The sequence below is a fragment of the Pavona decussata genome, unplaced genomic scaffold (genome assembly GCF_977016875.1).
Source record: "Pavona decussata unplaced genomic scaffold, jaPavDecu1.1 SCAFFOLD_240, whole genome shotgun sequence".
Taxonomy (NCBI): domain Eukaryota; kingdom Metazoa; phylum Cnidaria; class Anthozoa; order Scleractinia; family Agariciidae; genus Pavona; species Pavona decussata.
In genome coordinates this window covers 45,632-59,664 of record NW_028145645.1, presented here as the reverse complement: position 1 = coordinate 59,664, position 14,033 = coordinate 45,632, and the positions used below count along the sequence as shown (strand labels likewise).

The following is a 14,033-nucleotide window of genomic DNA, read 5'->3' as shown; positions in this document are numbered from 1 at the left end:
TGATGTTGAGTTGTTCTTTTGTTGTATTACTCCCGTAGTCGAATATCCGTTCACACAGTCGCCGAGGCAAGAGGGCACGCAAACAGGAATTGATAAAGAAGAGTGTGGCTCTTGAGTTTGGTATTGCAGATCATATACTTTTTTTTTTCGAATATCCGAATGACATTAACAGATGACCAGCAGGAAATGGAGGCTTGACTTAAAGCTGCAGTGTTGAAACAACTGTTTGATTCTTCCCGGTTTTTGCCCCCAAAACGTTCCTTTCTTATAAAGTTGAAAGTTAGCTTCCGAAAAACGTTGAATAGGTTCCTTTAAAAAGAATAACAGAAACGGTGGCGTAAAATAAAATGCGGCCGGATTAAAATGTCACGTGCAGTATTGAAGCAGACGTCGCGAGGTCAATCCATGAAAAGTGATATCGTTGTTTATATACTAAATACCCAGAGGCCAAAAACTCGTTATTGGTATTTTTAGTGCCCACTGGCATGACGGATCCCGATAATTCTTTGTTTTCTTGACAAACACATGACAATTATGTGGCGCGGCATGCATTAAAATGAAAACCGCAATTTCTTCACGTATCGCTAAGAACATGGCGAGAACTTGATCAGCGAGTAAAGGATTCATAGAAGGCGAAGCAACGCACTCCAAGACGTCGACGAACATGGAATCAAGCTGTTCCTTTTTGAGTTCAATGAACTTATATCTGGTCGTTGTAGGAATAACGGGTTTATCTCTGAGCATTTTTTCATGGATTGTTTGTTATGCGAAGATCCGTTCTCAATGTCATCAAAGTAGCAGGGACGTGCTGTTAATCTCGCTGGTTTTGGTGGACATTTTAACAGTCTCTGTCCCGCTACCTATTTACTTGTCGATGCACAGCAGTTGCTCCATTACTCGGCGAACTGGTTTTTTTGAAAGGCCGACGATTTGCGAGATTTTTCACCTCATGTTTGTTTGGCTCAAACTCGCTTCGTTGTTTGTCATCACCACACTGAATTACACTTCGTACCTCGCCATAACAGCGCGAGGGATTTATCGGAGCATTGGGGACAGGATTTCGTCTTCTTTAGCGTGCTCTAGATACGACCAAAGACACAGGGAAAAGAAGAATTCGTCCATTGTGATAGCGAATTTAGTGGTTGGAATTGCGATTGTGGCTTTTACAATCGCCTCTCTACCTTACATTGGTCTCGGCCCAGATGGTTTATCACCAATACGTGGCACAAACTCATCGAACTTTACGCCAACTTTGATGTGTTCTCTACAACAAGTAAGCTACCCGCAGAAAGACAAAGAATACACATTTTTATTCGCTGTTCTCATGAGCAGTTCAGCGTGCTTTGTGTTGCAGAGTGTTCACAATGTCCTAAGCTGTTTCAGTTGTCCCAGTTATTCGGTTGGCGATGCCTCACTCTCGGTGCGTGCGTCGAGAACTTTTGCCTTTTACAACCGAAGGATCGGAGCGGAGAGAGACTTTGCTAAAATGATCTGTGTATTGGGGCTGATGTTTCATTTGACCTGGATTCCGGTTATGGTGAGTCGATCAGAAACTGATGAAAATAATTTCTTTCTATTTTGCAATTCTTGTATTGTTATAATAGGCGGCTTGATAGCTGGGGGTGAGGGGGCCTCGCGTTCGGGCTTGATATATTCAGTAAAAGATAGGCTATGTCGAACCGAGCCGACCGAAATATTTCGGCGTTCTTGTCTTGAAAGTGGTAACAAATGTCAGAGGGCACACCGGTCCCCTTCCTTCTTGTGCAACCCTGATTATCAATCATGTCCGCAGTTGTAGTTGAAAAATTACCTGCGGTTTCTGTTACATTTATACATTTAAAAAGATTCGCTCTTCAGTCTCGATCACGTTAACATAATCTTGTAACCAGAAAATTAACGAGGATCGAAGGCTCGTCTAGACAGAGCAAAGTTCTCTTCAAGGAAGATGCCCACCTCAGTACTGCTGAGTACTGGTACCGTCGTCTAAACCCATTAGAAAACCAAACAGCACGAGCTAGGCTATTAATTAGTGATAGTGATCTCTCTTCATACTATTACAAACCGCTTGCATGTTTTGCATTTCACGGTTGGTTTATTAAAAGCTGACGAATGGAGTTGCCGAAATTAAATCTCATCAAAAGGCAATTGTTTCCGCTGCGCTAAGTACATTGTCCTTATTGATTACCGTGTTCTTCGTGAGGACATGTTAACTTTCTCACTTAAATTTTACTGACGTCGATATCGATCGCCACTGAGTTGAACTGTGGCCAGTTGAGTTGTGTTGAAAACAATATAAACCCTTTTCAACTGAATGCAATCAAAATGCAACGCTTTCGTGACCTTACCCAACTACCTGAGATAAGCAATCTTGCTTCAGGGTATCGAATTGAAACGTGATAAATCATTGACTGTGAATTAGTCTGTTGATAGCTGAATTTTGCATCGTACAATATTAAACATTCTTCCTTTAATAACAAATGACCTTTTCAGCAAGGATTTAAATAAGATTTATCTTTGCTGGATTGAAAATACACAAACGCCTAATCCAAGTCACATCACGGTGAAGTCGGTCCATCGCGGTACAATCACTCGAAAGTTCAAACGGCCGAGACGTTTTATGGGGAGACTGTTCGCAAACAATAATCACTTCATAATCACTTCTTAACTTCAGGATCATTGGAATATAATTGCAGCACCAAAGTGTGGGTTAAATTGTAGGTGCAAAGGTACAAAGACGGCAATGAAATACCCTTTGTATTAGCAGCATATCCTGTTACGTTCTGATCTACTGTTCCGACAAATTATAGGACAAAATTCGCCTCAGAACGTGGAGTGTAATACTTCCATCCTTCAGAAGAAAAAAATATGTAGAGACGCTCGAATTGCAATTATGTAACTTACATCATACGGCCAGACGATTGGTGTATTTTTAAATGAAGTACTCTAATTGTTAAGTTTTGCGGTCTTTCGCTGAGCGGCTGTTGTCTTTTTCAGAAAAAAAAAAAACATTTGAAAGTAAACTGTTATTGCAAAAAATATTCAACACTTCGGACTTATCGCTACTTCAGTATCACCTAAATGTAGATTTACTGCAAGGCTTGAATGTCATCTTATCGAGCCTGTTTTTATCTTGCGTACTTAAAGGGATGGCTGATCGCGTGGATTTGATGTCATTTCAAACCCCAAAATTGTTTTTCTGTCAAAGAAAACAAAAAAAATAAATTGTCTAGTTTTGTTATAAATTATAACCTCAGTGCAATAAAACTGTCGATTAGTGCCTCTGACCAGAGACAGAGTGAGTCGGAATGGAGTGAAAGTTAAAAAATGTTGGGCTAACATTTTTAAAGTTCTCGAGTTGTGTCTTTCAAGAATTGAGGTGATATCTTTCCTCTCCGGTGTTGTCCTAGAATTATTTTGTAGCTGCGTGAAGTGAATGAATTTTACCATTTTACCTAAAGAGGTTAAAAAATTCCATGATATTTCCCCTTTAATAGTGAACTTTGCCTTCATTTGTTTTGTTTTAGGTTGCTATCGGCTGCATCATGTCTGGTTACCTGATCAGTACTGAATTCTCCCAGTATGTCATAGCTGCATCGTTTCTTCCACCCAGTTTAAACCCAGTCTTCTTCGCTATTTTTCTGGTGGATTTCAGGGAGGGTTACATGACACTGTTAAAGCTCATTCCTGAAAAGTTTGCTCGACTGTGCAAAGGTTTGTTTCCATTTCATCTTTTTAACACTGTTTCAGGGACGTAGCCTTAAGAAATAACCTAGAGCGATGGTAACATACTGATCTAAGTGGCGCAGTGATACACGAAGGATGTATTGTCAAAATTACAAACCTTGTAAACTTAATACTAGGCAGACAAAACTTGTTTCTCTATTGCGTGGGCGGAAAAATGTTATTGTTATTGCCCTACTATCTAGTGATAAACTGATAAAAACGGGGTTTATAGTGTCGTTAGGTTGTTTGCCTTTAGCGGTAACTGACTTAACTCTTTAATCCCCAACAGCCGGATCAGCACCAAATTTTTCCTTGTAATATTAATGCTAACTCAACGACCTGAGGTTATGAGAATTAAAGATATGATTACCCGAGGTGGATTTTATTGATATTTTAATAACTTCTCCCTAGTATTCTTCTAAGAAAAGTATGGGGACAAGATAGGAGAATTTGGTCTTTGATGTTAGGGGTTCAATGGTAAGAGGTAATTCGTTATAGGAAATCTTCAAACCTTCACTCTAAGCGGAATAATTTGATGCTATGTCGTTGGAAATATAATACCTATTAGACTCTACGTTGGAATGAAAACGGGAGATTGTTATCGCCCCATTTTGGATTTCATGGCGTGGCTGTCCAATGTTTGCACACAAAACAAACAACGGCAAACAGGCGTCATACTATTCACACCAGCCCAAACAAAACGACACAAGCTGAAAAAACAATGTGTAAACTTGAATAGCTAGAAAGCAGGCATGCGTTTAATTATGAGCTACGACTTGAAGATCAATTTTCTAATTTGACTTCTCTTTTTACCAGATTGTGCGACCATGTTGAATAAACCTAAGGAGGTGATTTCCAGCTCTACAGTTGTCTCATTACCGAAAGAGAATGGCCACCAAGTGTAGAGAATAATACCCTTTGTACCGGGAGTTTCTCTCACTCGTTTTCGAGCCGGTATATGAGAGAACACTAATAAATTAAAGTTAGACCGCGTGCAAAGGTCTCAGACACCCATTAAAAGAACGACATTTTTGAATCGGTATACACTGAGGGACATGATATAATATTATGTTGTGGTGGGAAATGACCCCTTTTCAGACGATGAAGAACAGTAGTGGTTTAGAAAATCTTAAAAGTTAGAAACAAAGAACGTGGATGAAACTTGAAGCATTACGAAATGAGTTGTACGTAACATCATAATCACGAATTCAACTGGTTTTTCCAGCAGAAATTTAAATGAAACATCATCTGTAGCAGATGTATGAAGGGTCGATGAGGGAACTTTAAAAAAAACTCTGATTCTTATGATATTTATGCCGAGTTACAAGCTCTCCTCGATATTATATGAAGGTTATATGTTCAACGGGGTGTTTGATACAATAAGGCTGAAATTTATTTCAACTGATTTGAACGGCCAGAAATACTATTATTAAAAAAGTTTCACAAACAAAGGTGGGTGGGAGTCGCCTTCCTCGCAGACGCTCTTTTGAGTCGTCACGCAATTGCGTGACGGGCCAAAAGATCGTCTGCGAGAAAGGCTATAAGGGTGGGAGGAGTGTTATAGTAGATTTCTCCCACAGCAAGCAGTATGAAAGATATATTTTGTTACCTATATCAAATCTCACGCACATTAAAAGAGAATTTTAAAGATTGCAATCGAGTGTAGATATTTGCTATCGAATTTTTTTTTTTTTTTTTTTTAACAAAAAATAACATTTAACAATTACATCTAAGGGGTCAGAGGCAAAGTGGCCTATCCCAAAATTAAACACTGGAAAATATATTTTCCTTAAAAATGAAAACTTATCTTCTTGAAATACTCCTGTGGTTCTCAAACATAGTATCTGTTTGTTTATCAGGGGCAATTCGCAGTTTTAGGGTTAGCTTACTTTGCTTCTGAGTATCTTATCCAATACTGTACAGATCATTCTCATTTTTTGAATGAAATAAAAATTAAAATCCTTGAGAAGATCTGGCGAACGTTCTTCTGTTTTTCTTTAATATTTGGCCCTCCTCGCAATCTAAGGCCCAATATTCTCGTAAAAAGAATCTTTCAAGTGCAGCAAAGCTGGTAGTAACGGCGTAACAGGCAATAACTAACTATAAAATGTCCAAAGAAATGCGCGTTTTATGATTGATTCAATCGCCCTTGTACCAGGATTTTTGTGTCACGCACTTAAGTCACACCATATGGAAAAAAATGTTTAACAGTTCTTATTCGTCAATGTATCATCAAGTTTCAACCAAAGAGCTTTGTTTGCGTGTTTTAGGAACCCCGTTTCTCGAAGTTCTTTATCTTTGCTCGCTTTCCTTGTTAAGTTCAGGTTCATCATCATCATCGTCATCAGCCAACTGCACTGCAGTCGGTCACGAGCTTTCTCCCCGCCTTCCGGTCTTTTACCATGCTTCGAATCTCTTCTGGCGTTGGTGGGTATGCCTGGCTGATTACGCTGGCAATGTACTGATGAAACATCAGCTTTGGGCGACCGGGCTAACGTTTGCCATGTTTAGGATGGAAAAGGGCGTACCTGTTGACCAATTCATTCCATGGTTTCCTGAGGATATGCCCTAAGAAGTGAAGCCGTCGTTGTTGAATCAGCTGGATGAGCAGATCTTGTTTCACTCTCTTGATTCTTCATTCGAGATGAAGTCCATTGTCTTGATACCCAGGATTATTCTATAGCAGCTGGTGGTGAAGCTGTTAAGTTTGGCTTCAGGTTATGCCTCAGAAAATCTGGAATATACCCTTTAAGAATCATGCATATGCATGCGCTGATAAAGTGACATGACAGTCTTCCCATGGGCGCGTCTAGTGTGAGATCAGGCACTCGGTGACTACAGTTGTTCACTTTCATCAAGCTCTCCTAACTTGCGATGAATGCCGAGTATCGTATTCCAGTGATAGTCTAAAGTGTGCTCGGATGATATTTAGGCCACACCTTATCTCGTCGTTTACATAAATACTTTAAACCACCTTCCGACTGGCATGGACAAATAGTAATTTATTCTCACAGCATATCTATTGCCGCGATCACGAAGGACTAAGTTATGGGAGAAATCCGCGACCGTCGAGGCAAGAGATATGCAACAAGGCTAGGCAAGAGGTGGTCACCGCCACCAGGGGAGGAGGGAGGGGCGCAAAGCGCCTTCCAAGGCAATCTCGTCAAACTGCGAGATCTCGCGCCGCGTAGCCAGATCTTATGCCTGAATGGCCGCAAAGGATCATACTAGACGCTACTAGCCCGAACCCTCGGGATTAAAGGAATGAGGCGTGCTAACGTGACACGCTAATTATATATGCAGTGAGAATAGTAATTTATTCTCACAGCATATCTATTGTCGCGATCACGAAGGACTAAGTTATGGGAGAAATCCGCTCCCGGCCCCAATAATTGCCATGCCTCGCCGGCACCGCACGTCGCCCAAACAACGACACACAAGCGGAGGAAAACACCACGTTACGCCCGAAAAACGCTTAAAATTGCTTTATTCTACAAACACCCTTCCCATTACTCAGACCTCCATACACCTAATGGTAGCGAAACTAACCCTGTGGTATGAAGAAACAAAAATACGGGAGCGATCAGACTATTGATTGGATATTACCCGGACGAGAAACTGTGGCAGTAACAGACGAAACCCGGGGCATGACAGACTCCAAAAGGTTAAGAGCACTAGCCGCCTGAGATACACGCTTATAGTGCCTCACCATATCACTACTTCTCCATCCCAAATACTGGGCTATCTCACTCGGAGAACAGCCCAAAATGCTAAGGGTGTTGGAAAGGCCGACCCTAAAACTGTGGGGTGTTTCCCCAGCACAAAGTTTGGCCTCGGAGAGATACACACGCAAACGGTTGTTAACTGCAGAACCAAGAAATGGCCTCTCCCCGACACACTTCCCTCGATCAGAAGCTCGGAAAAAATATCCCCCAGACAAGGAGACCCCCAGAGCTTGGCAAGCACGAATATAATAATTCAACCAAAGAACAGGACAGACCTCTGGGTCCCGAAAAGGGATGAGGACAAATTCTCGAGGGGACCCCTTGCGAACTGTTTTCGTAAGAGACAATCTAATCAAAAAGCCTTCCCGATCTCTTAACCTGAAAACCTGGTCACAGGAGAGGCGTCCCAAATCCGAAGCCCTGTCCCCAGTGAAAAAATCCACTATAAAAAACGTGGCATCCCTAACAAGAATATGTTTACTAACAAGGGAGAGGGACACACCTGCGGCTATTTTCTTTCTAAAATGACGGATAAGCGATCTGAATTTCGAAAAGAAAAAAGGGACCGCTTGCTTAGGAGTTACCGCCAAACTAGCTTGCTCCTCCCTAGTAAATTTTAAATATTCCTTGAATCAAGAGTGCGAAACAGGGTTAGCATTACCCAAACGGCCTAACTTATTATAAATACCACGTAACTTCCCAATGAGGGAGTCCACGGAACCGGCCGCTAAACGGCGGGAACATTTACAAACTTTCCTATCACACGACCGAGTGTGAACAATAGTTCTGCTTGTCCTATCTTTACTAATAAGAAATTTAACGATGTCCTCAGAGGTAGCAGAGGCTGTAGACTTCGGCGGCGAAAGAGAGGCGAGAAAACTTGACAACTGCCGCTCCAAGGAAGACTTCTGCTTCTGATATGACTTGTTACAAGAAAACGATTTAAAGTTCTCAAAACGGCTATTGATCGCCTTCATATCTAGACCAGGCTGAACAACCGGAGTAACAAGAGATCCTGTTGACGTACCACAAGCCTGGCAAAAATTCGCATCGCGATCGTTTGGATAGAGGCAAGATGAACACCTGCGGGCTGCTTTCCAGGGGCGTGAAACGTAGGTAAGATGCCTGTAAAGCGAAAGCTGGAAGGTTGTTACTCAACAGACGCAACGAAAGGCCCAAAGGTCCCATAAGAGCGGTCTAGGGAACCAACCCGGAATTGAGGCGGAAGGAAAAAACAAAAGAAAATCGTCGCCTTTCCTTCCCAGGAGAAATCGATCAACGCTTGTAGCTTGTAAGAACGCCCACCAGTACCGACGAGGCTGTATGTCTGGCACGATTATAGTGAAGGGGCGATGATAATGGGAGTCAATGAAGAAACGAAGGAGCGGACCAATCAGCACAAAGGGGGAAAAAACAAAAGGGTTTCCCCCGGAAGGCAACCGTTGTGCAAACACGTTGATGCCGGATGACTCTGGGGTGTGGCACGGCGTGAAATGTGGCAGACGATTGCCAAACCGATCACGGCGGCAGTTGCTGTCAAGTGACACGAGGTCAAAGGTATGCGGACCGAACATTCTCTGGACACGAGACCACGCCTCCTCAGAAATGGTGCAATCAAGGTCCGAAAGACGACGCGACGGGAGATCGGCTGGGTTCTCAGCAGATGGAACGTAGTGCAGGTCTATCAAAAAGTTGAAATCCCGACTGCACCTAAAAATCGCCTTAATAACGTCATTTAATTGTGAGTTATTTCCACCTTCGCGTTGCTAAGACCCTAACAAAACTCTGCTATCCGTATGGACATCCACGCGGGAATTTCGAATAGTTGATTTGAAAGCATCCAAAGCACACAATAACGCCCTCGCCTCTAAAAGATTAATGCTCCCCGTCTCATCCCGCCAGTAATCCCGAGCCTCTAATCTGCCGCTATCCGTCAGCAAAATGCCTCCCCAAGCCCGTTTAGAAGCGTCGCAATACAAAGTGACAGTAATGTGACTCTCCGACCTCCAAGGCAAAGAATCATTGCAGTCGTCTAAATATCGCCAATACTCCAGCTCAGATCGGAGAAGACCAGTGACCTTGGTAGCCGCCTTTGAATTACGCACAAGACCAGCAATGGCTTTGAAGACTTCACGCAGGTACAACTTGCAACCAGCCACAGCCAGGCTAAAAGAAACGCCTTTACCGGCAAAACGCTGAAGAGTTTTCAATGTTACAGTCTTGGACGCTAAAATGTTCTCCCTGAGTTCCTTAAATTTGACCTTTTTTCCCTCTGGAAGTACGAAAGCTTGCCGAATAGAATCGCATATAAAGCCAAGAAACGTGACGAACGTGGACGGGATGCATTGAGATTTATCCAAATTAACAAAATAACCGGCCTCCACAAGTAGGTAACAGAGAATGTACGCTGCCGCCTCAGCATTCCGGTAGCTAGGAGCCCAGGGCTGCTCAGACGACTGTACAAAAAGCTGACCAACGTGTCGATCATCGATATATTGAGAAAGTGGAACGCTAAAGGAACGCGCCGCACCAGAAACTGCCAGGCCCAGGTTATGATAGAGGAAAGCGCTAGCTTTCCAGCCAAAAGGTAATGTACAAAAAGTAAAATAAAAACCCTGCCACTGCAAACCGAAAAATGTACGGGAAGACGGGTGGAGATAAACGTGTTGATAACCGCTTTTCTCATCGAAGGATGTCTGGTAATGACCGGATAAGACATACCTCGGTAAATCCGACAAATGGTCTAACTTGAAGGGGAGATTCTTTATCCACAAATTAAGGTACCGCTCGTCGTGGCAGAGGCGAGGCTTGGAAGATTCAACGGTGAGGGGTAATGCTAGGTAAGGTGGTGGGACCCGGCCAACTTCGCCCCAAACCGACAGGACTCCGGCCGAAACCCATTGCAATATAGCGGAGGAAATGAAATCCGAAAATGGAGCGCCAACTTGGAATTTTCCAACACGATAGGAGGAGGACGATCAGAGTCAAAACTCCTACCCTTGAAATCACCCGTGAAATGGATGAAAAACTGTTCAACCCTCACTCCCTCGTTAATTACAGCCATAAGGTCGACGTATTCATTACTGACACCGGACAATAACCCCTCTCAAACCTTCGGGTGCGCATGCAACGATCCAGCCCGAAAGTCATCGGGATTCCTAAAACGAAGGTTACGCAAAACTCCAAGAGCTGGATCCCTCGCCACCATGGCAGGCGAAGCCAAAGGGCCAACGAAGAGCTGGGTTCCCTTAAAAATATCAAACCAAGATGGCTCAACCGTCCCGTGGACGGCTACAGCATCGCACAACTGCTTTCGGAAAACAACCTAGGGGAAGAAGTACAAATGCCAGCAATAGAGGCGGAGAGAAACAAACTTTAGAGGGCAAAAACCTAACAGAACACTGATAGCCTTCTCCAAGCTAAGCTAATTTTTACCGCCTCTGAACCCCCCTCGGGGACCACGATAAGAAAATTGAGAAGGGTGTTGGTTGAACTGACATTCGCGTGCCATATGGCCGTAACGATTACAAACAAAGCAACGACCACCTCCATAAGGCCTCGGGCGGGCGTAACGCAATCCGCGTGACGGGGGAGCTGCAGACCTGGTAGAGGACTTCAAAATGGAATTGGCTTCCTTTGCAATCTCGGCCCGAACTGGGTCCCCCGAAGGACCAACGAATAGTCTTTGCAACGACTCATTATCCAGTTGGTCCACTCTCGCCCTGACCTCGTCAAGAGCAGCCGCGTACATGTCAGCTTTTTCGTGTGCTTCGTTCCTTGCGAGGCGCACCAAAGACTGCAACAACTCTATCGCCTCGTATCGGTCAAACATATTCAACGGGCGGTTCAAATGCCTTCGGAGAGTGATTAAAGCGTTCTCCGTGCTTCTACGCGCTCCCTCGTCCTAAGGCTTTTAATTTCCTTTCGAGAATTTGAACACGGTCAGGGAGAGGCTGAGAAACAAGAAAAGCAAACAGAGACAAAAATTACATCCACCGCCTGGCTAACAAATAAGTTGCAAAAAACACCATTAATCGTAAACGAAGTCTGAAAAACTCCCTTGGTCTCTGTAACTCCCAACGAAACTTCTCTCCTAAAAAATGGCCTTCATAATCCCCACACCCGACATTGCAACTGAAAATTACATTCAACACCATCTCGGGATTCTTACCTTCCTCAATTCCTCCTCAAACCTTATATCTTCCTCTTCTCGTTCATTGCATATCATATGTTTTGCTTTTCATATCCTTTATCTCCTTTTTCTTTCTTTCCTCTTTCTCTTTATTCCTTTAGCTTTCTTCCTTCACTCCTTTTTTTTTTTCCTTCCTCTTTCCTTGGCGCCGTGCCATAAATCACTTTTCCTCTTTCTCCTTTTCCTCCTTCCTCTATTTCTCTCTATTTTTTTCCTTTTTTCTTTTTGTCTTCCGGCGCTTTCTCATAAGTCATTTCCTCTCCTTCTCTTTCACCTCCCTCATTTCCTGTTCAGTTCCTCCTTTGTCCTTTTCTTTTTTTTTTTTTTTTTCTTCTTTTTTTTGCGCCATCCTTCCTTCTCTGCGGCCACTATTCCGTGCCTCTCCTCCTCTTTTTTTTAATTTTATTCTTTATTTGTTTAATATCCAGCTAACAGCGCCATAAACCCAAGCGGTTTACCAAACATCCTTACTTTATGTACGACACCAAACAAAAGAGGGCTTCGACAATGGAAACAATACAACAACGAAAACGTGCAAATGAAGTACGCGGAGGGGCAAACATGCGAACAACCGCAGGAAAAAATAACACATAAAATATATGCAAATATAACGCACACATATAGAAAATGCGACAAATAGCGAAAACCTAACACCGCGAACACGGGAGAGCAAAAAATAAAGCAGAGCAAACTGAGACACGATAACACGAAAGAATGCGCAAAGACACAACAAGGCGGAAAACAAAGACTAGCAGCAAAACCACGTGGGAAGGGAAACTAGGAAGGCGCAAAGGAACGCAGCCTAGCAAAACTGATAAAAAACGAGCAACAAAATGCAGAGAAACGAAAACCAACGCAAACCAATACAAAACTAGGCGACCGAGAAGCCGAAAACGCTGGTCAAGAACGCGAAGAACATACGCAAAAACTACAAAGATCAAAACAATTACCTCAACGACCTCCACTGGCTCGGCTGGCTCGGCGCCGGCGGGCGGAACAACTGGTTCAACTGCAACCGGGTCCCCATCAGGAACAGGGCCAGGAGGTGGAGGCAAGACTGGTTCAGCCATAATAGAACTTGAGGGAAAGCGGAAAACTAACACAAGTAATGACGCAGGCTGGTGGCGGTGATGACAGACTAAGCGCAAAGCGCCTTCCAAGGCAATCTCGTCAAACTGCGAGATCTCGCGCCGCGTAGCCAGATCTTATGCCTGAATGGCCGCAAAGGATCATACTAGACGCTACTAGCCCGAACCCTCGGGATTAAAGGAATGAGGCGTGCTAACGTGACACGCTAATTATATATGCAGTGAGAATAATATTTTTGAGAAAGCTCCCGAGGCTAATAAAAGGGAAACAAACTAACACTCATACATCAGCGAGAAAACTAATGCTGAGTCGGTACGTTACGTGTGCTGACCACAAACAAACACGGTGCGAATCAAACAAGTATAAAAGGAGCGATTTTACTGTCAAAGCATTTGCCAGTCCGTATTTTACCTGCCTTAGAAAAACGGAAACGAAACATCGTCAGCCTTTTTTGGGTAGGAAGATAACATTTTTGGAAACTGCTACTTAACTCTAAACGATAACACCCCTTTCAAGCCACCATATTTCCTTTTTTCCCTTAGGAATTAGTTACTATTAAACAACAGCACCCCTGTCAAATGTAAACGACATTTACTTGGAAATTTAAGTTACTAGCTTTCTTGTGTGCGCCTGTATATATGTAGTTACCAGTGGGTTTGTACGTGGGGCCGGAAGTAGAACAATCATTATGTTAAACTACATCACTGCCCTGAATTACTCGGCTCTCGTATTTATTGGAATTCGCAAGAGAAGTTGTGTTTTCAGAACACTTCGAGAACTTGAGAGCAATTAACCTTTCTCCTTTTTTGAGTTCCCATCCGTTGCTGGTAAGACTTCTGCCCACGCAGTCGTAAGATGTTGATGTTTTTCCGCTCGTTATTCTTCCCAGCAGTTTTCGGTTAAGAGATATCTTAAGGATTCTCAAACCTTATGTAATCTTTTAAGCTTCGGGTGAATTCCTCGCAACTGTGCAGTGATTGCATATGAATTTGAGTTATGATTTCACGACAATTTGAATTTGTTGTCATTTTAAACTGTTTTACAGACACAAACAGCTCTATGCCGACATATCGCCTTCCGTTGTACGATCAGATTTCTTAATTCCAAAATAACTGCGAAATCGTCAGAGATTTAAAATTGGACTATAACACCTGATCACTGTTAAATTCCTGTAAAATCACAACAGCAATCACCTGTCAAATAACCAATGCTATACTTGGTTGGGCAGTAAAGATGTGAACACAACTTAATTTACATTGCCGAGTTCCCAGCAGGAAAGCTGGAAACTTTTTGTTCGAGTATTA

At 43.0% G+C, this 14,033-nt stretch overlaps 1 protein-coding gene across 1 annotated transcript; it reads left to right on the top strand.

Annotated features, from left to right (window-relative positions):
- Nucleotides 1–419: 419 nt before the first annotated feature.
- Nucleotides 420–5,417, top strand: LOC146457553 (uncharacterized). The gene is made up of 3 exons (XM_085091820.1): nt 420–1,537; nt 3,525–3,711; nt 4,540–5,417. The coding sequence occupies exons 1-3, from the start codon at nt 665–667 to the stop codon at nt 4,626–4,628; spliced, it is 1,149 nt and encodes a 382-aa protein (XP_084947946.1). The 5' UTR covers nt 420–664; the 3' UTR covers nt 4,629–5,417.
- The last annotated feature ends 8,616 nt before the right edge of the window (nt 5,418–14,033 follow it).